The sequence below is a fragment of the Paramormyrops kingsleyae genome, chromosome 1, assembly GCF_048594095.1.
Source record: "Paramormyrops kingsleyae isolate MSU_618 chromosome 1, PKINGS_0.4, whole genome shotgun sequence".
NCBI classification, from domain to species: Eukaryota; Metazoa; Chordata; class Actinopteri; order Osteoglossiformes; family Mormyridae; genus Paramormyrops; species Paramormyrops kingsleyae.
Genome location: NC_132797.1, coordinates 36,390,023 through 36,415,689, shown reverse-complemented (window position 1 = coordinate 36,415,689; position 25,667 = coordinate 36,390,023). Strand labels below are relative to the sequence as shown.

Below are 25,667 nucleotides of genomic sequence, written 5' to 3'. Positions count from 1 at the left end.
TGATACTAGATCTATCCACTCATTTTCCAAACAGTTTACCAATGTGTTGGCTATATGCAAAAGCAGGATTATGCTTGCTGTTGGAATGAAAGGCTCCAATGCATTTGATTGTTGGTTCTCGGAATGGGAACGGGGAATTGCTCGACCGCCATAAAAATAGTCATATTTGCCCCATGCACACAGAGATGTTTGGGAGTTACATTCAGGCCTTCACATAGTCCAGATGCCGTACTGTCAGGAGCTGAAATGAATTACTGTTTGTATTAGGACCCAGTTTAATGAATTAGTGGGCTGCCTTGCTGTGTCACAGTTGACTCATATAGAACAGACACCCTCCCAGCTGGTCCCCATAGACAGAGGGACACTGTGATTGCTTCCTCCGCCACGGGATGCCTGACGCCCCCCTTAGGACTCTTTGCAAACTGTAGAGGGCATCTGGTCCTGACCCCTGGGAGACTCCTGCCCCTTGACTAGTGCCCCTGGTCGGCCAGGTCGTGCTTGTGTGGCTGGCACATTATTCAAGAATTGGCACTTATTTAAACAAATAGGATAATATGTTTACATACATTAAATCTGCTCAAAACTCCAGAGATTCCAATGGCAGTCTCTGTTCTTTGCTTTCATTTTTTTTTTCAAGCTTCATTTCTGTTTTTCTCCCAGATAGTGTGGCTTATAGTGCCTTTTGTCAAGGCAAAGTATTACAGCGTTCATTAAATCTAAGGACATTTAAGTACCTTATGAATTTGTGAAAGCAAACGGCTACATTTTTTCCTTAAATGTTTGTGCCATACTGAATTTCTCAGTGGGAGTGTGTTTTTTTTTCATTGATTGTAGCATTACTATCGGTAGAGTATAAGACATGTTTTGTGTCCCTGGACAATGAATTATTCTTTCATCATTTCTGATTATTCCATGGTGAAGGGCTATTTCTAGTGCTCCGCATTGGGCCCCCACAACATGCAGCTGTACCAGTCCTGCTTATATGGGCATTGCTATGGAATATCGTTATAAGTCGGAAGCCAGCTCAGAGCTTCACAATCGCTCATACGAGAGGGCTATTAAATGTGCGCAGATGCAGTGCGCACAGAGATTGTCAGGTAAGATCAGCGTGGGCACAGGAGAAGGACGACACATTAACGTCTTGCCCCAGGACAGACAAGCCCAGCATATGGAGAGATGGGGGGAAGAAGGGCTTTACGGGTCAGATGGAGCAGGAAACGAAGCAGGAATGGTAGGAAGGCAGTCAGGCTGGGGTAAATAGAGGCAGGCGGTAAATAAGGGCATCTTTGTCACAGTCTTAAAATATTTAGTGACTACTTTTAGGAACAGATGATTATTCAATGTCAGAAAATCCTGCAGCAGGGGTTTATTTAATGTACGGCGGCATGGTGATTTGTTTTATGTTAAAATGGAATAAACTGATGTGTGGAAAGCCGTCGGAGGACTGGGGCCATACGCTGTTTGTGCAAATAGAGCCACTGTGGGCAGGAGGTCCCCTCAAAACACTAAGCTGTACTTATTATTCATAATCACATTTACCCTCTTCTTGAACTTTGAACCAAATGAGACAGAGAACCTGGCCAATCAGGCGACCCCTACCAAGGCCTGTTTCTCAGCATGTTTGTCATTAGGTCCCACGTTAACTTATATAAAAATCTTTACACAAAAGTAGATTGGGGCCAAAAGACAGACAAAAGACAAGCCTTCGGAGAGGCAGCGTGGAAACAATTCATCACGACATCAGAATGTCTTGCCATAATGTGGAATTCTTCCCTTTTCCCTTTCATGTGCCCCAGTCACAAAGTGCACCAAACCCCTCTTCTCAGTGCGGAACGAAGAGCAGCTATTCAGAACACAATCAGTGGGCGCTGTCTTACACCCCCACATACTCACAAGTATATGCATCTGAGCAACTGATTATTACAAGTTCTTCACAGAAGACCCAGAAAATAAGCCATTTTTTGCACCTTTTCTTCTTTCCCGACTCTTTTTATAACCCATTTTGTATTCTTCTCGGCGAGTCTCCAGCAGGGATCTTCCGGCTGCAGGAGGCGAAAGGCCCATATCCACGGCCTGAAGAGGCTTTGTGTAGGAGGGATATGGAAGGTAGATTGCTGTAATTATCCAGAGATACCTGTTCATTTAGCACACAGTCGGACCCCATTTGCCACTTTTAGGTGCCAATTAACCAGCACTGGCTATTAACAACAAGTTACCACCGCTGCTTCCTCCTCACTGATGAGATGGGGAGGGAAAGGTGGGTGGGGGGGGGGGGGGGGCGTGATGATGAAAGAAAAACAACACGGAAGGAAAAAAAAATAAATGTCTCCAAGGCCATTGTGTGCTAATTTCTGTAGCCTTCAAATTAGCAGCGGAATATGGTGGGAGATGGGAGGGAGGAGAAGATTAGGAGGGGCAAAAAAAAGATTAAAAAAAAGCCAAAGTGAGTGTGACTACAGGGTGACGGAGTGGGAGGGGTGGGGCAGAGCGGGGGCAGGATGCAGAGATGGGGGAAGAGGGGCGAACAGGAGAAATGACAGAAAGGAAAGGAGAAGCACAGCAAGTGGAGGGCAAAGGCTACAGCAGGCTACTGGAGATGGAGAAGGGATAAAATAAGAGAAGCTGAAGGATGAATGAGAGTGATTATGATACCATGGTGCGCTGTGTGACGTCTGATTGCCGCAGTATTCTTTAATCACTGGGGGGTGAACTGCCTGTCTGTTTCTTATAAAAGCAGAATAGTGATATACATTGGCTTGTGAGAAGCAATTACAATTCATCATAGTAAAAGAAGATAACATTTATATCCTGAGGGAACTAGTACCATGAGAATGGAGATATACTAGTGTGTGTGTGTGTGTGGGGGGGGGGGGGAGGTTTGCATACACCACCTGAAACTTCCTTACTTTTAGTGACATTTTTCAGGTCCCCGTTTGGATAACCTCAATTTTATAAAAATCTGTGAATGCAATCAAAAAACTAAAAATGCTAAAAGTCTCATATTTTGTTTGGTTACTTATGGTTAAGGTTAGGGCTGGGTAGCGTTAGGGTTAAGGGCGTCGTGAATGGGATTAGGGTTTTTCCAATAGAACTGAATGGAGGGTCCCCATTTAGACAGGTACAGTATGCCAACGTGTGTGTGTGTGTGTGTGTGTGTGCACGCGCGCATGTTACCTAGGTAGGTTCATGACTCTGTAATTTATATGATGCTTTTAATGAATAAGTGTAGTTAAGGTAACAGGAGCATGTCACATTCTGCTTTTTGATTCAAGAATCGACTTTAATAATTCACAGGTTGTAGCTCAGGTTAATAAAATGTTGCGCGAGAAATATATACAATGTCCGAGGTACAAGTCGTGAGTATATAAGGAAGAGTGAGTTTGTGCACGTTCATAAAAATATTTAAGACACTTAGAATATTTCACATGAAGCATGCACGTGCAGTTGAAAGAGCATGTGAATTATAAGAGAAAAAAAACTAAATAAGTGGCTGACAAAGTTCAGGAAAGAAAAAATAGAGAAAAAGTGAAATACAAAAGGTAAAAAAAAAACAATAGTATTTTATTTTGTCGGAAGAAGTTTCATCAGAGAAACTTTTCAATCATGGCCAGAGAGTCCACGATGCGATGTTAATACGTTACAGATAATGGCCGCGGTAATTTGTCGCTTCTTGCTCTGGGAAACATACGGTGCTATTGTTGGCATCCTTTTGTTGTGGTTAAAAGAGGGAAAAATAAGATGCAATTTACAGACTTTTAAGAGTGATCTTTCGTCAATCATAGAGAAATTACTGTTCTGGGAAGCCTATAATTAAATCCAAAGTGCTTCTTAGCGGCGTATAAGCGAACTAAAATTAACTGGGCTTTATTAATGTTGTGTACTGCAGCTCCGAGCTGAGCTCTAATCACAGAGGCGGTCGCTACCTGCGCGGATAAACGCTCCTTTCTGGGTTGCACAACATGACTGCTACATGCACAAATGACTAAAGAGGGGTATAAAAATGTCTTGGTTGGTTATGGCTCACCGTTAGGCTAGGAGGAATCGGTCGTTACCATCGCTGTTTAACCTGTCCTTTTTGCTACTCTGCACGACTTTTTAAGACTGTAAGAAGTGTAAAGTGTCTGGATATATACTTTGCTTCTGGACGATGGAGGCAGACAACAATGGTCCAATTCGATGGGATCATGGGAGTTTTCAGTGGCTGGTATTCCAGTGTGTTTTACGCTACATACAGCGGGTAAAATAAGTATTGAACACGTCACCATTTTTCTCAGTAAATATATTTGTAAAGGTGCTACTGACATGATGTCGGTAACAACCCATGCAACCCACACATGCAAAGAAATCAAACCTTAGACGTCCATAAATTAAGTTATGTGTAATAAAATGGAATTACACAGGGAAGAAATTGAGGTGCAAAAAGGCACCAAAAGCCGACACCAGCTGAAATCTATCAGCAATCAGAAAGCAATCCTGCCCCCTTTTCAGTGCAAATTAATATCAGCTGGTTCAGTCCCAACTGGTGAAACATCTCATGATGGGTAAAAGCAAAGAACTCTCAAGACCTTCGCAACCTTATTGTTGCAAAACATACTGATGGCATTGGTTACAGAATGATTTCTAAACTTCTGAATGTTCCAGTGAGCCCTGTTGGAGCCATAATCCGGAAATGGAAACAACATCATTTCACCATAAACCGGCCACGGCCCGGTGCTCCTCACAAGATTTCTGACAGAGGACTCAAAAGAATTATCAGAAGAGTTGTCCCAGAGCCAAGGACCACTTGTGGAGAGCTTCAGAAAGACCTGGAATTAGCAGGTACAATTGTTGCAAAGAAAACAATAAGCTCAACAGCCATGGCCTGTATGCACACTCACCACGCAAGACTCCATTGCTGAAGAAGAAACGTGGAAGCTCGTTTAAAGTTTGCTGCTCAGCATTTAGACAAGCCTGTGAAATACTGAGAGAATATAGTCTGGTCAGATGAGACCAAAATTTAACTCTTTGGATGCCATAATACACACCATGTTTGGAGGTCAAATGGCACAGCACATCACCCCAAAAACGCCATAGCAACAGTGAAGTTTGGAGGTGGGAACATCATGGTGTGGGGCTGCTTTTCAGCATACGGCACTGGCAAACTTCATGTAACTGAAGGAAGAATGAATGGACAAATGTACCGAGACATTCTTGACAAAAATCTGCTGCCATCTACCAGGATGATGAAGAGGAAATGAGGGTGGACATTTCAGCAAGACAATGATCCCAAACACACAGCCAAGGAAACTCACTTGGTTTCAGAGAAAGACAATAAAGCTGCTAGAATGGCCCGGCCAATCACCTGACTTGAATCCAATAGAAATCTATGTAAAGCACTAAAGATTAGAGTTCATAGAAGAGGCCCACGGAACCTTCAAGATTTGAAGACTGTTTGTGTGGAAGAATGGGCCAAAATCACAGCTGAGCAATGCATGCAACTAGTTTCTCCATACAGGAGGCGTCTTGAAGCTGTTATTACCAACAAAGGCTTTTGTACGAAGTATTAAATAAATTTAAGTAAGTGTGTTCAATACTTTTTCCCTGTGTCATTCCATTTTATTACACATAACTTAATTTATGGTCATCTAAGGTTTGATTTATTTGCATGTCTGGGTTGCATGGGTTGTTACCGACATCTGGTGAAAATTTCATGTGACATGGTTCAATACTTATTTTACCCCCTGTATATACAGCTTGCTGTGGAAGAGTTCCTTACTGTAAGACAGCACAATGTGACTAATGTCCTCTTGTGGTCCCTGCCACAAACAAGGGGCAGAAAGCCGTGCTCTGATGCAAAGCAGCAGCCAGATGTTCTCCTGCATTAGGAGCTGACTGGCTGTCATGTCGCCCCCTAGGTTACTGCAGTCCGCTGTCTCCTCCATCTGCTACCAGGCCCTGGAGACTTGCTGCCCCAAGCAAGTCACGTGACTGTAAGTCAGAAATGATGGGGAGCTCCGCACTGCCAGTGAGAGATAGGGAGCCCAAAACCACCATCTCCACAGCAGGTCACCAGTGCCAGCTTTACACTGAGAAAATGAAGGAACTAAGCAAGTGCACTGAAGAAGTACAAAGATCAAAGAGAAAATGACTTTTCACTTCTATGTATAGGGGAGACCGGGTATGGTTGTAACATGGTGAGAGTTGTAACAACACCAATCCCACCAATTAAGGATATGATGAGAGTCATGTGATCATTTCAGTGTTTACCCACTTCCACCCTAAACCCACATGGTGGATATCAGGACAGGTACATGCAGATTCTATTAATAAAAAACAGATTTTGTGGTAAGAAAGTAATTTTTTGACCAACACTATATTTTGTTTAGTATTTATACTAATGCAGACAAAATCATATGACTTAAATAAGATTAAATTGCAGTTTATCGGGTAAACTGTGATGTATTTTTCCCCTGCTAATTTCAAACCACTATCCTACTACAGCTAGTTAAACAATAGCTAAGAGGGGTGGGCTGGGTTGTGACACATCTTTAAAAAATGTTACAACCATCCTCTTACATACAACTAAGGACACAGAAAACCAAGGAAAACAACTGGCAGGATCAGGAAGAAGAGACAGTCTGAAATACTCACTGATACACAAGTGAAGCAAGAATTGGTGGAAGAAGAACAGAAAAGAGCACTTTTGTGTCGTCTGTATGGAGCCCTTTGGCAACTCAAAGCCAAAGGAAGTATGTGTAAAATGCGCCCTATGCAGTCTCTGGGACCACCAAGCCTGTACTGCAGGGTTACCAAGATTCATTTGTCAGTATTGTGACTCTGGTGTCCAATGTTCTTGCTTCTTTTGTCTGACTGTTACAACTTACCCCAGCATGTGTTACAACCTACCCTGGTAGTGGGGTAGGTTGTCACAAAAGAACACTATGTATTTGTCATGAACTCACGAGGTCTGTGATACTCTTGCAGAGGTTTGAATTGGTGCAGTTTGTAGCAAACAAATATGGGTACTTTATATAAAACTTTAAAAACTCTAGCTCAAAAATTTAGTGAGTGAGTTATAGGTGGTAAAGCAAAAAGTGTTACAACCATACCCGGTCTCCCTGTTATAGCAGGTTGATAAATATTTACGTTATGCATGACACATGTTATCACACATGCGTATTAATATGTATTCAAATAGGGAAATGAATAAATTGATACTTTACGCTCAGTCCGTTTTAAATTCACAAAAATTTGCGCGATATGTTTAATTTTTATTTCCTGCTTTTCATCACTTTTCACATTTTTTATTGAGAATTCATTGTAGTTATAAACAAAAAGGTAGGAATGTTTTTTAAATTTAATTTTATATATACTTTGAATCTGAAATACACACATTTTATTATTTTCAAACGTTAATTTGATTGAAAAATAATAATAGATTTTTTGAGATTGCGAAATTAGTCGTAGAACGTGATACTGCTGTAATCTCTGTATGTGTTACGCCACTATGCAACCAAAAACCCCACAAAAGACAACATAATGTGATAAAAACTGTTATTTTGACGTTGTGAGGACCATTTTTTCTAGCCCCACAAGCGGAAATTCAATTTTATAAAAACCTGTCACTGCAATCAAAAAACTAAAAATGCCCAAATACTTGTGTTTCGTTTGATTTCATATGGTTAAGGTTAGGGCTGAATAGGGGTTAAGGTTGTTATTGTTGAGATTAGGGTTTTGCTCTTAAAAATGAATGGACGGTCCTCACAAAGATATGGGTACAGGCCTCTCTGTGTGTGTGTGTGTGTGTGTGTGTGTGTGTGTGTGTGTGTGACATTCGGTGTTGGTTCTGGTTGCAGTCACCTCGAAATAATGTGGAGATAGAGCTGCATCGTTATTCGTCACCAAAGTTAATGCAGTAGAAACAAAACAATAAGAAAACATAAAATACTGCTTAAAAAGACTCGCTTATAACGGAATAACGGACGAGGTCCGCTGGTCCCGGCCGTGCGCCTTTATGAACATGCAGAAAAAGCATCGGATACAGCGGACTCGCATATAACGAAATTTCACTTATAACGGACAACAGTTTGGCCCGCAGGACCGCTTTCAGCTGTAGTTTTGTTCGTTTAACGGACATGCAGTTCCTCCTACAAGGTGTGTGGCGTGCCGGTGATATCCAACGCAGATACGTAGTCGGGATTATTAATAGTCACGCATCTGCTCAGGTAAAGTTGGATTGTACCATGTACAATATAATAATCTATACCACAAGTGTGTCTGCTGGGGTGTGGCACGAGTAAATGGTGTCCTGTAGTTGTGTTCTGGGTATATAGCGACTCTAGATATAACGGACTTTGGATATAACGGACTGTTTTGTCAGGTCCCTTGAAGTCCGTTATAACGGTATTATAACTGTACAAAACATCCTCATGAAATCTACTATCACGTCATTCAGTCGCCACATGCTTCATCTGGACTTTTTTCTTTCGGAAATGTTTGGGAAAATATTGTAATAATGGATAAACAGATATAAATTCAAAATGCACACACAAGGATAGAATTATATATGAGTGCCATATACACACACAAACGTATTACAAAATCCATTTCCGGTTTCATATTTATAATGGTCATTCTCTTTGGAATGTTCTGGCAAATTTTACTTATGACATTATATAGTATATAACATGGTCAGCACTGGCGTGCACAGATAGAGACGAGGTGGTGCTGAAGCACTTGCCCTTTTGCCCTCAGTCCAAAAAAGTGCCCTTTTGAAAGACGTGATTTTTTATTTTTTTTTTAAAGCTGCGCGATTTAAAAAGGTGTGAAAATAATGGCTTGATTTGTGCCCCTTCTTCAAAGACACCCGAACCCTGTCGCTTTTTCACTGTCACCGTGTCACGTGAACACGCTTGCAGTTCATTTGTTGTGAGGCGTGTAGCAGCGGCATGACATAGGACTACTTGGAGTAGGCATAGTAGGCTAACTATAGCGACTGGGAGCCACGGCGGACAACACGGCAGCTCTTTCCATTCCCAACCAGTCAAGTAACCCATGAATCGAGTGAAATTATTCTGTTTGCCCTCTAAGACCAACCTGCAATTGTTTTGTTGTGAAGTAGCCTGTCAGAAACTGCACATGACAAACTTTGCCAGCTTGCCCCCTCCATCCATCCATATGGATAAACAAAAAAACGACACATTTAAAATGTAACCTAAACCATTTAGGCAACCCCACTCTCCATCAATTCCGACCTTTTTGCATACACTATTGAAAATATCACGTTATGCTATAGGCTACATGCCGTTAGGCAGAGGGCTCTTTTGAGCCCATTTTTCGTTACAAATTTTAGGATGATCTCACGGAAATCTGTGAATAAATACAAAGTTTTCAAACTGAAGTCAGTGACGGGAAGACATCACACTTTTTAGAGATGGAACTGCAGAAAAACCTAAAACCTTGACATGATTATGAATAATAGAATTATGGACGTTTCTCCGTTTTTGTGGATTAGCCTTTCCATAACTAACGTCAACTACTGTCCTACTTTGGTAAGATTGAAATTAATGTCTTTGACTGTCTTTAGTAGGTGTCTCCTGTGAGAAAGTTAGAACACCGTCCAACTGTCTAAAGATGCAGTCTTTAGCCTAACTGGTTGTTACTGACTCAGCGATGCTCGCAGACATTTACGCACTGTGTTGTGACCTGATTGTGACAGAACAGTGACGTTGTTATTGGTAGTTTGAAGGGTACGGTGTTGGGGGTGCATGTTAAAAGTTTTGAGAAGCACTGGTTAGACATGTTAATTTTTTTTGGTGTAACATATTGGCAACATTAACACATTAATTTGCTAAAGGAAAAATAGGCAGTTCCCAATTGCCTGTGAAAACGACCATTCTGCCCTGTTCTTGTAATGACCACAGTCAGTCTTATTCGTTCTCATACATTTTGGTCTATTTTTAGAGAATGTTTTGAAATAAAAGTCAAATTGCATTTAACCTGTGCGTTTTTTTATTATAAAAAGAAAAGGTTTTCCACATATGCAAAAAGTGCCCTTTTTTCCCCCTGGAGCACTTGCCCCCCAAAATGTCTGTGCACGCCACTGATGGTCAGTAATACGCAGGGGTATTCAAGGATACCCCGACAGATTCAGGGGGCCCAGCACTTGAGAAGGGCCCTTGTATACGTTAAATTATACGTAAAATTTGGCGGGGGGTGGGGTTGCTAACATTTTACCAAGGGGACCGGAATTTCCAGGCACGTCCCTGATAATATGCATTCAAAAATATATTTTTGTATTTTTTGTAGTATAAAAGAACTTGTTTCGATGATGACACCGGAGAACACAAACAATATTTAAATAAAGTCAGTTAATTTATAGTGATTTTGTTTATTTATTCGAATGAAAATTGTAAAATAATGACGAAAATATACAACACAATTTATTAATAATAAATACACATAAGCCGACAATTCATAATAAAACGAAATTAGTTAGATTATTGATCGTTAAGGCGGTTCGTATTTTTAAATTATCCGTAAATGTCATTTTCCCCACAAAATAGCGTTTTTTGGTTAAAGCGCATTAAGAGACGCAGCACGTCCATAAGCCGCTGTCTTATTAAACAGCATCGCCTGCTGGTTGTTTGAAGTGCTACTCCTTCGACATAATGTTAAAGAGAAATGTGCTTTCTGCAGTGCAACAAAAACCTATTTAGATTGAATTAATTCGATAGCTATTTAAACATGCATTGTCAATGCTGTTTTTATGTCTTCGCATTTTCCATTTCAAAGTGTTCCAAGCACCCCTCCAACTTCTAAAGGAGTTCAATAGAAATAGCATCCATTAACCAGAGAGACAAGAAACCACACAGATTCCGGGTAAAAGATAACTCTTTTTAATCCAGGACACAACTGTTACGTTCGTTAATCAAATAGAATACAAACTGGCTTTTGAAAATAAAAGCAAATGTTACTGCATTTTTTTCTAAAACATTGCTATCATTTTCAATAAATAAGCTACTTTTTACAATGACATTACAAGAGAGTAAAATTAAATAATCAAAAAACAAGTCAGAAAAACAGGAAAATAATGGATGGATGTACATATTTAAAAGCAGAATACACACAAATGAAAGCAAGTTTTATTGAGACTTGTGGACTAATAATAGTATCCAATCACATTCAATATTCAAATGTAACACTAGTGAACTCTGTTGACTGACAGTAAGAGCTTGTTCATATATTAGCTTCTGTTTAAAGTGCACAACTAAGGACTGTCTGCAAATATTTAGTGCCTTTAGCAGAAGGTAGGCAGCATAATTTGTACGATTGACACCTTCGTAAACAACTTCACCAGCCATTTTTATTAGTTAATCTCATTCATTTATAATTGTTTCATCTAGGATACATAAGGAATACTGCATTCACAAAAAATCTGTCTGTTAAATGTGTGAAAGTAAGGTAATCCGTGGCTTAACATCATTAAGGGCCGGATAATCTACCTCTTCCAAGAGGTTTTCTGTTTTATTTTATCTCGAACGACTTATTGAGGGCTCTGTTGTGATCTTAGCATTGTGGATTCAAACATCCATACATTCAATCATTGCCTAGTCTATGCAAGACAGCATGTGAGGCAGTGCCAATTAACCTCTCCCTGTATGTGCGTCTGTAACACATACTCACTAAGAACCATAAGACACATAATGACAGAAACAGGAAAATCCTGTTATATTCAAGTCAGAGCAGAGCTGCAAATTCAGGGAACTGGAGAAACAGGAGAGATTCACAAAGCTGAAAAACTGTGACAAGACAAAGAAAGACAGACACAAACGTTAAGGTGTGCAGCCATGGAAACACGGGTTAAATAGTAATAGCAGCAGTCAGTGAGACAGTTTTAGTTATAGATTTAGTTTGGCTTTGTTTTAATTGTTGTTCTACTATATCTTACATTTGGTTCAATATGTGTGATTGTTGCTGTAGATGCATCAAGTCTTTGAGGCCATATTACTTTCAGGACTTCAACTTGATTAACATGGGAGCCAAATCAAGACCACTGCATGTTAGTGAACACTCAGACTGACAGCCAAACATCCCTGTAACAGATAAAGTATGAAAATAACAGCAAAAATATACGTGACACCCAGTGATCAACAGATCCAATTAAAAGGGGACATTTTTACAACTTTAGGACCACTAAAATTTCAGAAATACACATCTGTATACAACACTGCTGTGGTTTCTTTTGCCTCAAAATTTAAAACTTCTCTAAATCTCCTTTACATGATAATTAATATTATAGTGTATTGTTGTAGCAAAGAAATATTTCATTGTCATAAAGTTCATGAACTGAAGTAAGATCTCCTAAAATTTAATTATATACTACAAAGATCTTTTTCTAGTTGGAGAACTTGAAGTATTAACTTGGTGGCAGACAGCCTCTGTCCTGGTAGATCAAACTGTTATGGATTATCATGTGTTATATGCGTCATCCTCTCTCCATCCACCCACTCATCCTCTATAACCATGTATCCAGTGCACAGTGAACATGGATCTTATCCCAGGGAGCACAGTGAACAAGGCACTGGAACCCTAGTGGAACCCTAGAGCAGTGTTTCTCGGGGACCCCCAGACGGTCCACATTTTTTGATCCCTCCCAGCTCCCTGCCAGAAAGTTCACATTTTTTGCAAGGAGGGAGCAAAAACATGGACTGTCTGGTGGTCCCTGTGGATCCGGTTGGGAAATAGAATGACAGTCCACCCCAAGACACACACTTACACTATGGGCGACTGAGAAAATACCAATTCATCTAAACTGCATGTCTTTGAATAAGAAACAAGAGCATCCTGGAGAAATCCACAAAACAAGGAGAGAAGAAGCAAACTGCACACACAATTTGCCAGACACCGGAGTCAGATCCACAGGCTACGGTCCCCCGTATTTCTCTCTTTAGCCTGAAATTCTGAAGTACTCACTCAGTCATCAAATCAGATCACCTTTGATTTTGCCCAAGCAATTAGACAACCAATAATATAACACAGTATTGACATTGTGTTGCTCCAGTCCTGCTTTGATACATTGTATATCGGCAGCTCAGATGGCAAGCATTGATTAAGCAGCACTGAGCACTGCTGTAATTCATAAAAATATACATTCAAAATCAGTCTACATCCAGAAATCCTTCACCTTGAGATTTAAGATGCTTGACAGAACATCCAAATTTAACCACAAACCTGTACCTCTCCAGGTGGAATCTGGTTACTTAATTGGCAACCGCAAACACTGAGATACAAGTGAGGTAAAGAACATGTTAGGCTGGTATCCCTTCCTGCCAATGAACACAGAGATATAACATACTCTATATTACACATAGAAAGACAAAACATCATTTGGAACCTTCATGTGTATAAGGGAGTCAAGTAAATTCTCTTGAATTCTGTTCATCGGGGTAAAGTAGCAGTTTTATAGCCAAGAATGTATACAACTGACCAATCATGACTCAGCACAGAAAGTTGGTTCTAGCTGGAAAATGACACGACTGGGAGTCCAATCTCTCACATCGCATTCAAATGTGATACCTTTGGAGAGTAACAGAATCCTGGAATGTGACATCAGTGTTGACAGAACATAATGTGCTCGCTGGGATCAGAATAAACCAACACACAAGAAAACTGACACTTACGTGACTGTGTCACCTACATGTGATCGCCTTTATGTGTACAGGTTAAACAACAGCCCCTACTGGAATTTGCTTAAAAAAAACACCATTGGACTACAACTTTCATCAGATACGTTTTAACAGAAATCTATCCTTCTCTGGCCGTAGCATTGAAGCACTGTCAGCCTCCTCACAGTTCCCTTTGTAATGCCTGTTTTCGTTCAGGTTTTTTCGTCTGTCCCAGCGGGGCTCAGATACGCCCGTTACCCTGGGCACTGCCCCAGTGGGGCTCAGATACGCCCGTTACCCTGGGCACTGCCCCAGTGGGGCTCAGATACGCCCGTTACCCTGGGCACTGCCCCAGTGGGGCTCAGATACGCCCGTTACCCTGGGCGCTGCCCCGGCGGGGCTCAGATACGCCCGTTACCCTGGGCGCTGCCCCGGCGGGGGTTAGCGTGGTTGTCGGCAAGCTGGTTTGAGCTGGACTGCAGCTTTGAGGTGGCCGCCAGCCCACAGGCCTCGCAGGCCAGCGCAAGCTGCCTCAGGGCATCCAGGGCGTCCGTCTTGGCACTGCGCAGCAGGTCGCACTGGCCCTGCAGAGGTAGGCATGTCCCAGTGGTTACAGCACCATCACCATGGTGACAGAGCAGACTGTGCACAATTTTACATCATTTCATTAAGAAGGATTCCTGTCTCCATCCACCCAGGAAAGGGAATACCCAGGATAAAAGCATAAGACTTGCATTACATTACAATTAAACAGTAGTTAAACAATGTTTTTTTATACCCTAAAAGTCATCACTTGAACTCCCAACCACAGAATATATGTGAGTATTATCACTGATAGGAGATGCTATTAACACAAAAAAAAATAGTATAAGAGTTTTCCAGCATATTCCCCATGACTGAGGCATGACAGCCACACAACATGCTGAGGGTTTCATATTTGGGCTCGAGAGGCTAAAAGCATTTATTTGTTCATCTCTCTCAAAATGTCTCAGCACCCTGAGAAAAGGCAAATATTTTCATGGCTGCATAAAAAGGTGTAGAAGCTAAAGAAATTATTGCTAAGAAGCACGGGGATTTGAGAAGATCTGGCTGCCTCCATCGTGAGCTCACACCTTCAGCACGGTGATGTTCCAGGCGAAGCTCTCCACCGCTTTGCTCTGCTTTCGCCCCTTCAGCCCCTCCTTCTCCCCCAGCCTGGGCAGGTCCTCATGAAACTCCATCCCTGATAGGGTGAGAGAGGGCCGGCATCATCACCTTGTGACTGGTGATTGGTCAGTTTATCTGTCTGCAGTCCTGTATACAGCCCAGTCAATCTCAGGTATGGCAGTGTGACCTTGGAGCAGATGTGCATATAACCCTCCGACCTACATCTGCCAAGTCTAAATGTAACAGCAATAAGTCAAGGCTGCTTTCAGCAGTGATCAGTGGTTAAGTCCCCTGCTAAATATTTACTTGCTGATTTCTCTCAAAAATGCTCTCTCGAAAGCATATGACCTTCAACTCTAATAACAAAACTTGTGGGTTAAAAGCTAAAAATTTCAACACTGAATATAGCAAGGCCAAACAATATAAAATATTCTTAATGCTGCAGAAGTAATGATATATGAAATAAAAGAAGAAATAATAATTTGGACCAAGACATATCTCTATTATCCCAAAACTGAACAGGCAAGTATGTTGCTTAGTCATAACTAATAGATTTGTCATCGAGGATCATTTATGTTTTCTCTCCAGAAGTATCTCTTTCTGTCACAGCTCCCCGTCCTTTTTCAAGGCTGGGTGTCTGTCACTTATCTGTCTTTTACCCCCCCCCCTTCAGTTAGACGCGCTGCATTACTGTGGCCACCAGAGGGAGCTCATCAGCCACTACAGAACACAGTATTATCTGCTGGAGAGATGTTGCCATTGAAAATAAATGCTAAATCAGTTGCTTGTTTTCTTACTAGTATAAGCACATATTTTCAGCTAATCTGGATAAAACTGCGAGGCCTCAACTCACCTTCCTTCTGCACCTGGGCAATCCTTTCCTGAATGGAGTCTGCGTTCTCAATCACTTGCCTGTGTGCCAGCACCATCTGAGAGGGACAGACATTCGCATGCATGTGAGCCTGGCAAACCGCGCCCATCCGGCTCACAGAAGGAGAGATGCAGATGCCCCATGAGTGACAGATAAGCGGGCACATGCCCATCTGCCGATGGGTATAAACATGCAAATGACTATTCATCATACGTGTCCTTCAGGGGAAGCCTTGGAGAAGGCATCTGGGCTGGGCCCTTGCGGGCGGATTCCAGCTCAGAATCCACCGTACATAACGGATTACCTATCTGCAGACCCTGCAGATGGGGAACATTCCGGAAACATGCCACTGTGTGCCTTGCACAGGCCAAAGGCAAAACCCCAGTCGACAGGCCTTGCCTCATGATTCCCACAATCCAGATATTTTTAACACTGCTGCCCAACAAGGCTGCCAAGCCAAAGTGCATGGAAAACCTTGAGGTCCCCTGTGCCCCAGCTATGAAAGACGTGCTCGTACAAGACAGAGCAGCATGCAGTGCGTCTGTCACGGAGAGCAGCTGCGAGTCCATCAGAGCCCTACTGCTCAAGCTCGCCTGCACGCACTCCTTCTGTTACACGCTCCATCCAGCTTGCCTGCCCGACAGTGCCCACTCATTCACTCATACATGAACACCAATTCAAATTAAAACTCAAAAATTACTTATAAGGTGCATTAAAGTGTTTGCTTTGTAGAAGTATCCCTAAAATCATTCAGCTGGTGTCATCTTTCTAGGGACAATCTGTCAGCGTGAAGAGAGAAAAGTGAAACACATACTACTATAGCATGTACTTTGTAACACGCCTTCACCGGATTGCACATGTGCCGCCTTAAACACATTAATGCAAGAAATGATTCCTACTCCCATGCAAAATGGAACTCAAAAAGAAACAACAGACAAAACAAAACAGAAACAACAGACAAAACCGGACCTATTCATTACTTTCTTTTAAAAAGTATTACATATGAAGCATTTATTTTGTGGTTATAATAGATGAGCAGTTGGAAGGTAAAAAGATTTTCAGTCTGGATGATACAGAGGTTTCTGATCGTAATCGATGAGCTATATTTTTTACTAATATTAACCTGTGACTTTGGCATTCTGAATGCATCTGTCACGTGTACATCTACCTATTTCACTATACTGCTTGTAAGCACTACATACATTTTAACTCACTGCAAGATTGAAGTATAAATCAAATAATCATATGGAAAAAATAAACAAAAAACACATGAAGGCCAGACATGAAGCCGAATGAAGCAAATTGAATATTTAGTTATAAGAAAAAATAAATGAATACAATAATATTATAAATGAGAATAATAGAAAACACCATTAGTTACTACAGTTCCATGGTTGGTTACCTTAATGTGGCTCGTGAATCGTGGGCCCGTGTCAAAATGGCACGACAGGCAGGCACACAGCTGGGCAGCTAGAACGTGTGCGTGTGGGGTCATTGTCGGGTCATTGTGGGGTCATTGTATTTATAAATCTGTGCCCATTTATATCCATCCGCACACCGACGTCTGCGTGTCTGCATGTACGTGAGTGACCCTGAGTGCACACAAGCTGTTCACACGAAGCCTATAAGCCACACAGGTGGGTGAATGGGCTCATTGTGTCGTGAGTAATAAAAGCCCACAGAGGTTTGCAGTCTTGTCAGTGGGGGGGGGCAGTTACATGTCCTTCAGATGGTGCCGAGTCACTCACCGCCTCGTAGGCACTGAGCAGCTTGCGTGTGGCATCCGGCAGGCCGCCCACCGGCTCCAGGCACGGACAGCCATCCTTCAGGACCAAGCAAGCGGCAGGGGGGCCCTCCACAGTCTGCAGCCGGGGGGCCAGGCTTTGGATGCACTGCTTCAAATTGGCCACCGGGGGGAGTCCACACTGCTCTTTGAAATTGACTGTTGCATTCTACAATGTTCAAAATAAATTAGTCACCAGATTGAGTTTTGTGTATAATATATACACAGAAAGCTCACAATGTGCTGTTTGACCGGAAAGGTGAAGCCGAATGACAATGGTTACGCTGTTAGAACGATCTATTCAGTCAGCTTCACTGTGACTGTGCTGAAGCTGTTCTTCGTGAAGTGACATACACAATTAGGGGAAGCAAATTCCAAAAGCAAGAAGATATAAAAAGAATGAAGAAAAGAGCCAGCTTGTCTCACAAAAGCGGCATGACATTCTCATAATAATGTAGCAGCAAGTCACAGAGGGTTCCGGAAGAAAAGGATGCTACAGCAAAGATAAGCAAAGGTTCTCAGAACCTGGACATGTGGCTGTGATTAATGCCATACCCTCCTTTGGTATAGGACAGTGACTGAATCTGACAGGTGGCAGAGACCCAAGCTGACCTGGTTCTTTACAGTTCTAATGGCTGTCAAAGGATTAACAGGTCAGCCTGGACTTAACCACCAAGATGAAGCCCACACACAGAGACCGTCGAGAGTCAGCGAGCACGTATGCGGTGGGGGCGGGGGGGGCTGCATGTAAGAATGCCTGCTGCTTCATGGAAAATCACAGCATGCGTTTCTTATATAATGCAGTATAATGTTCAGTGCATGGTGACTTTCCCCCTGCAAGTAAGGAAAACGGCCTCATCTGTTATGCTGCCTTTGATCCATAAAGTGCATGACAACTTGCTGCACACACAGGCTGAGTCCCCAACCTCTTATACAGACTGAAGCCCTGAGCCAAATGATTTCACTCTACATTCATGTGCCACAATATGGAAACAATGGAACGTGGATAAGGTATTTCTTCTCCCAGACAAAGGTAGACCTTTATATTCATGCCTGTCTTTGATAAATAAAATCATGCTCTGTTGAGATAAGAAGGTAAACACAAAGAGAATGCCCGTTTGATCTCCTCTGCTCATGATATTTAAAGACGTACATTATCTATTCCATGAGTCATGAAACCAGGATCAATGGCAGCAAGGATTACAGCAGCCGGACCGACTGAAGACCAGCGTCCAGTGCGAGTTTCACTGTAATCCAGTGCTGCTAATGTATTTTAACAGATTAGCTCCAGCTTGCTCTGTGACTGTTCCCCATCATGAGACACGGAGCTTTATTTCTGCAGTCTTACCTGCGCGTCTTCCCGCAGGTCCGCGGCCTCCCTCAAGGGGGTGCTCGCCGATCGGAACGTGTCATCCAACACCTTGATGCCGGTGCCACGCAGGGTGACATACTCGCGGCCGCGCCTCGCCCCTCTCCGTACAGACAGCCCCCTCCGCTGGGCCTTGCCGCCGCCCCGCCGGTTGGTGATGGCCACGTGCACGAAGAGGCTGGCATGGGCCAGCGGCTCTCCCAGCAGTCCCAGCAGGGGCACGGTGCGGTAGCCGGGCTGCAGGCACTCAAAGGCCACACTGTACTGGCCGATGAAGTCATCGCCGATGTAGTCATCGTCCAGCACCACGAAGCGCAGGAGGGCCAGTTCCGGAAGGTTGACCTGGGGCCAGGGGAAAGGCAAGGTCGGCGCACGTGCGAGACCTTAGAGGAACTCACCAATATTTACACAAACACCGTGTACCATACCATGTGCACCCTGAAGGATAAAGGAATTACACGTAATGCAGAATGGCAGCAACACTGCATCACTGAAGAGGAGTGTCGTGCACAATAGAAGGAAAACGGAAGAAAATAAGCTGTCAAAGAATATGATAAAAGACATCAGATACTAGCAGATGGAAATTCTAAATATCTGCACTAAATATGTCAGAGTGTCAGTTTATCCATTTCAAAACCCCCCCAAAAGTCACTCCAGGACCCATCCAATATACCCCTGTATTTGTTGACTGAACTACTACCATATGTTTGGCTAATCAAAACTTCATCAAATTATTGAACTAATTAAGTTAATTAAATGAGCTGGTGGTGAAAATCAATGAATGCATGGAACGATTGGGGTGGCCCTGAGGAGAGGTTTGAGTACTGAAGCAGTGTTCATCTAGCCATCCGACAAAATATCAGTAACTTTTTGGAGAACAGAAGGAATTCTTACTACCTAAATAGCTTTAAACATTTTCCTTGACTCCCTACCACACCTGCACAGTACAGCACATACTCTGCAAATTCCAGAAACACACACACAAGGCCAGCTTTACAAAGGCAGCACTGTCTGCTAAAAGGCTTGTGGCTACCTTTGGTTCTGATTACCCACACCAAGTGTATTAACAGCACTTCAGGAGGAAACTCTGCTGGTTACCTCCAAGCGTGATGCTAACTACTGAGTAACAACGCTAACAAAGTCAGTCGTGACCTAAGGGGCAGGATTCCAAAATAACATCACAATGGCCTTACACATGATTATGCTGAAGACTAACAATAGGCCGCCAGGCAGGTAGCTCACTGGCTTAAGAATGAAACATTGAAGAATAACCTATCTCAGAAAAACACACGAGGGGCAGACAGGGGGCTTTCCCTCATTGCCTATACTGTTGGTGTCTTCCGGACTGTATGAATGGAGTGTGCCCTAAGGCGCATTAGTATGAATGGAGTGTGCGCTAAGGTGCATTAGTACGAATGGAGTGTGCCCTAAGGCGCATTAGTATGAATGGAGTGTGCCCTAAGGCGCATTAGTATGAATGCAGTGTGCCCTAAGGAGCATTAGTATGAATGGAGTGTGCCCTAAGGCGCATTAGTATGAATGGAGTGTGCCCTAAGGCGCATTAGTATGAATGGAGTGTGCGCTAAGGTGCATTAGTACGAATGGAGTGTGCCCTAAGGCGCATTAGTATGAATGGAGTGTGCCCTAAGGCGCATTAGTATGAATGCAGTGTGCCCTAAGGAGCATTAGTATGAATGGAGTGTGCCCTAAGGCGCATTAGTATGAATGCAGTGTGCCCTAAGGAGCATTAGTATGAATGGAGTGTGCCCTAAGGAGCATTAGTATGAATGCAGTGTGCCCTAAGGAGCATTAGTATGAATGGAGTGTGCCCTAAGGCGCATTAGTATGAATGGAGTGTGCCCTAAGGCGCATAAGTATGAATGGAGTGTGCCCTAAGGCGCATTAGTATGAATGGAGTGTGCCCTAAGGCGCATAAGTATGAATGGAGTGTGCCCTAAGGAGCATTAGTATGAATGCAGTGTGCCCAAAGGAGCATTAGTATGAATGGAGTGTGCCCTAAGGCACATTAGTATGAATGGAGTGTGTCCTAAGGCACATTAGTATGAATGGAGTGTGACCTAAGGAGCATTAGTATGAATGCACATTGATGTAAACTTTCCCGGTGAATTTCTATCTGCTTTCTGTCTTTTCTTTGTTCAAGTAGTTGTCATACTTTCTGAAATATTCTTCAAGTGGAGTTTTCAGCAAAATTCTGGGTGAAAGCCTTAGTCTTGGATGAGAAAACAGTGTATCTGTCCAACACTGTCCAACAGGCATCATAAAAAAACGTTTTAATTTCATGGGCAAAGCTGTCTGGAAAAAAGGCTCTGGACTCTAAAGTGTGTGAACCTTAAGATTTTAAAAAATCCATTAGACACAGAGGCTGGGGTAGCTGGAAGCTTGTTCTAGGGCCTGGTCTGAGAGGCTATTCTAGATGGAGGTTCAAGGGTACGATGTGCCTGTGAGGGTTTATTACGCTGTCGGGATAGGGGACGATGTGCCTGTGAGGGTTTATTACGCTGTCGGGATAGGGGACGATGTGCCTGTGAGGGATTATTAAGCTGTCGGGATAGGAGACGATGTGCCTGTGAGGGATTATTAAGCTGTCGGGATAGGGGACGATGTGCCTGTGAGGGATTATTACGCTGTCGGGATTGGGGACGATGTGCCTGTGAGGGATTATTACGCTGTCGGGATAGGGGACGATGTGCCTGTGAGGGATTATTACGCTGTCGGGATAGGGGACGATGTGCCTGTGAGGGTTTATTACGCTGTCGGGATCGGGGACGATGTGCCTGTGAGGGTTTATTACGCTGTCGGGATAGGGGACGATGTGCCTGTGAAGGTTTATTACGCTGTCGGGATAGGGGACGATGTGCCTGTGAGGGTTTATTACGCTGTCGGGATAGGGGACGATGTGCCTGTGAGGGATTATTACGCTGTCGGGATAGGGGACGATGTGCCTGTGAAGGTTTATTACGCTGTCGGGATCGGGGACGATGTGCCTGTGAGGGATTATTACGCTGTCGGGATAGGGGACGATGTGCCTGTGAGGGTTTATTACGCTGTCGGGATAGGGGACGATGTGCCTGTGAGGGTTTATTACGCTGTCGGGATCGGGGACGATGTGCCTGTGAGGGATTATTACGCTGTCGGGATAGGGGACGATGTGCCTGTGAGGGTTTATTACGCTGTCGGGATAGGGGACGATGTGCCTGTGAGGGATTATTACGCTGTCGGGATAGGGGACGATGTGCCTGTGAGGGTTTATTACGCTGTCGGGATAGGGGACGATGTGCCTGTGAGGGATTATTACGCTGTCGGGATAGGGGACGATGTGCCTGTGAGGGTTTATTACGCTGTCGGGATAGGGGACGATGTGCCTGTGAGGGATTATTACGCTGTCGGGATCGGGGACGATGTGCCTGTGAGGGTTTATTACGCTGTCGGGATCGGGGACGATGTGCCTGTGAGGGATTATTACGCTGTCGGGATCGGGGACGATGTGCCTGTGAGGGATTATTACGCTGTCGGGATAGGGGACGATGCGATCGCACTGCGAAGTGGGACTTAGGGAGGGGGCATGACGCCCATCTGATAGCCACTACAAAAGCCTGGAGTAATGAAGGTCGGTGACCCTGGCGTGCCATCTGAAGGGCACTGGTGAGTGTGCACTGGGGAGCCCAGGAGTACAATGTCGCCATGCCATCAATCATGGGCCAAAATCCATCCACACATGTAAAAGCGGCCCGGAACACCTGATTTATATCTCACAATACAGTTCAGAAAAAATTACAAGACCCAATGTGTGACTGGCTCCCGAAATAGCTGTGTGAAAGATCTGCTTAGCGAGGCCCTCTCTCCTGCACAGGTGACCGCGGCTTACAGGGAGGGAGGGGCTTTCCATCAGGTGTCTCTGTCTCAGCACAAGTTCGGGACTCGCTGGTGGTGAGCTGTTATAAATACCATATATATCCCATTTACAATGTCCCATAAATACCAAATATTACCATCATCAGGGAATCGGTTTCTGGCTCAGACATTCCGCAGGACAGTTATGACACCTGAGAACGGTGAGCGCCTCCAGCGTGGTCATGTGGCAGCCACTCCGCTTTCACACATGACCGTGCCTCTCGGCATGGTGACCGTGACCTTCTCCACCCTCAAATGAGGCTCCTGCCCTCCAACAATGGGCAGCATGCTGTGGGCCCGGTAAACAATTTCAGAAAACGGTGTCCTGTGAAATACCGAGGTGTCGCTTCTGCTTGCGTGAACATTTACAGTTACACCAAGTCATGTATACCTGGTACGTTTTTTATGCAGTTAATGAACATTGTAGTTTTTTCCTGAACAGCTCCTTTCGGACAAATAATCCATCCATCAATCATCCACACAGGGTCACAGTAAGCCTGGACCCTCCACAGTTAACCGGGGCATGAGACAGGAGAACACTCTGGACAGGAGACCAGTACAGGATCCTCAAGAAATCCTGATTATGGGCAGCTGGCAGATAATCCAGCAGGCCTCACCTGGAATTCGAAAGTCTCATCGAAGAGCGGGTCATCCTGGTTCTGGGCGGCGGTGCGCGTGCGCTGCTCTGCGCAGTCGGCTGGCACGCCGTGCAGCTCCAGCACCACGTAGGGGTCGATGACCTGGCCCTTGGCGCCGGCCCCCTGTGGCTTGGGCAGCCCGTGGGCGCTGATCACCTTGACCCGCAGAGTCTGGGCCGGCACCCCGGGCACACAGCCCTGCGTGTCGGCGCTGAAGTAGGAGACAGCCTCGCGCATGACGGCGGGCCGCAGCACCAGACCGCAGCCGCCATTCTGGGCGAAGCGGGCTCGCTGCAGGTCCAGCATGGCGCCGGCGGTCTGCTGGTTCAGCGCCACCAGCTGGCACCCCCCCTTCCAGAAGTCCTGGGGGTTAGGGTTGCTGGAGTCCAGCCGCACAGTACTGGGCCGCACCCTCGTTAGGAGCCGCTTGGTGAAGCTCACCAGCTCCTCGAGGGATTCGCTGGCCAGCCTGGCCGCCTCGGCCTCCCCCAGGGAGCACAGGGTCCAGCACGGGGGCAGCACCTGGGCCAGGGGGCTGCTGGGGGTGCTGGGGCTGCTGGGAGGGGAGCGCGGCACTGCCCGGTGGTTGTAGAAGCTGCGGCTCCCGGCGCGAGCCACTGCCACCAAGTCAGACAGCTCCCGGCAGAGGCGTAGCTGGCAGGACTGCGACGGAGGCGGCACCACCAGCACCACACCCGCGTCCTCCTCCCCGGGGAGAGTCACCCGCCGGCCCGCCAGTGGGCCCCCGATTCCAAGCTCCTCCTCTTCCTCTGACACCTCCCCATCAGATCCCTGTTCTTCTTGGGGCAGCTTCTTGCCCACCAGCAGCACTCGGCCCTTTAGCTCCTCGGGAGACGGCAACTGGGCTCCCCGAACCCCCAGCAGCCCATTGGGGGACAGAGGCGTATAAAGTCGGGCTCCAAAGACAGTGCGCAGGTGCTGGGCCAGGACTCGCTGCTGAGCCAGAGAGCAGTTTTGGCACAGGTACAGCAGCAGCGGGTAGGGCGAGGTCAGAAAGGCGTACTTGTTGATCACCTCCAGTGCACCGTGGATGGTGATTGGGGGCATCTGGGAGAGTAGGGGGTGCTGGGAGTTGCGCTCCATTCCCAGAAGAGGCTCCCCATCCGGCCCATCCCTGACGCCCAGCTCCAGGCAGCGGCACCCAGCCTGCAGGGCCTGCAGGAGCCCCCCAAGCTCAGCACGCCCATGCACCTGGTCTTCCAGCAGGTAGGAGCGGTAGGAGGCACTGATGTAGTAGTGGGACAGTGGCAGGGTCATGTCCTGACATACCTGCTGGTGGTCAGGGTCAAACAGGTAGCACTCAGGTGACTGCAGATAGCGGGTGAAGCCATCCAGGCCCAGCAAACCCTTCTCCCTGCCCTGGGAGGATGGCTCGAAGCGCCGCACGATGTCCAGGCAACCCTCAACCGTGGCTAGAGGAAGGCCCTGCTCCGTCTCCAGGAAGAGCCGCAGGTCCTGGCCGTCCAGGCATTCGCGGTCCTTGGAGAGCTGCACCAGGAGGAAATAGACATCGGCTCGGGTGCAGAGCTCGCAGTAGGCCTCCTGAAACTCCTCCAGCGTGACGTGGGAGGTCAGCTTCTCCTTGCTTCGCTGGATTTCCTTGAATTTCAGTTGGACCTTTTGACATGGGTGTGCAAAGCAGAGCAGTAAGGATAAAAAAGAAGAAAAAGAGGAGGTGAGATATGGAAGGGAAGGTGGCGCAGTCATTTACAATGGATGTGTCACCTGATTACACCAGGTCCTCTCTGGATATCAGGCCCTGCCTACTGCTTCCCAGCTGTTTCTCATTGTTTCGTCTAGTCCTGTGTATTTAAGTCCACGTCAGAGTCTGTCACCCAGATCTGTCATTGAAGTTTTCCCCGTGCTATGTGCTGTGCTTGCAATAACCGCCCCCCCCCCCCCCAAACAGTTGGATTTCCGTCTGCCTGACCCTGATTCCTCATTCCCTGCTCGCTCGCCCTACGCTGGGATACAACAATAACAAGTTAAATAAAGTGCAATAAAGTCATATAAAAAAGATTGTATGGACAGACATGTAAAATGAGGAAGATAACCATTACTGAATTCTGCGGTGAAACAAGTATATCAGTATTCTTCTTCGAGAAGTATTTTTAAAGAAAAATTAAATGGTCAACGTGTTCAGGAGATAGGACGCTATGCTCAGAGCACACAATGTCACCTGCCGTACTAAACACACGCTCTGAAGGTACGCTAGCCTGCGAGCTACTCATAAATGATCAAGTCAAAATGATCTACCTACTATATAAATGCAAAACATATA

At 45.0% G+C, this 25,667-nt stretch overlaps 1 protein-coding gene across 2 annotated transcripts in view; it reads right to left on the bottom strand.

The window, feature by feature from the left end:
• Nucleotides 1-10,861: 10,861 nt before the first annotated feature.
• The window catches only part of plcl1 (phospholipase C like 1), a 51,348-nt gene continuing 36,542 nt past the window's right edge, over nucleotides 10,862-25,667 (bottom strand). Inside the window, exons 3-9 of one of the 2 annotated variants that reach the window (XR_011992526.1) lie at nucleotides 23,345-25,003; nucleotides 18,795-19,157; nucleotides 17,412-17,615; nucleotides 15,646-15,721; nucleotides 14,759-14,868; nucleotides 11,930-14,230; nucleotides 10,862-11,780 (exon numbers count right to left, since the gene is read on the bottom strand). Coding sequence is in view for 1 of the 2 variants with exons in the window: in XM_023806086.2 (XP_023661854.1) it covers nucleotides 14,048-14,230; nucleotides 14,759-14,868; nucleotides 15,646-15,721; nucleotides 17,412-17,615; nucleotides 18,795-19,157; nucleotides 23,345-25,003 (2,595 nt within the window). In the remaining variant the exon portion in view is untranslated. Of the gene's footprint in view, nucleotides 14,231-14,758; nucleotides 14,869-15,645; nucleotides 15,722-17,411; nucleotides 17,616-18,794; nucleotides 19,158-23,344; nucleotides 25,004-25,667 lie in introns of both variants that reach the window. The other variant, XM_023806086.2, reaches the window with a different exon arrangement.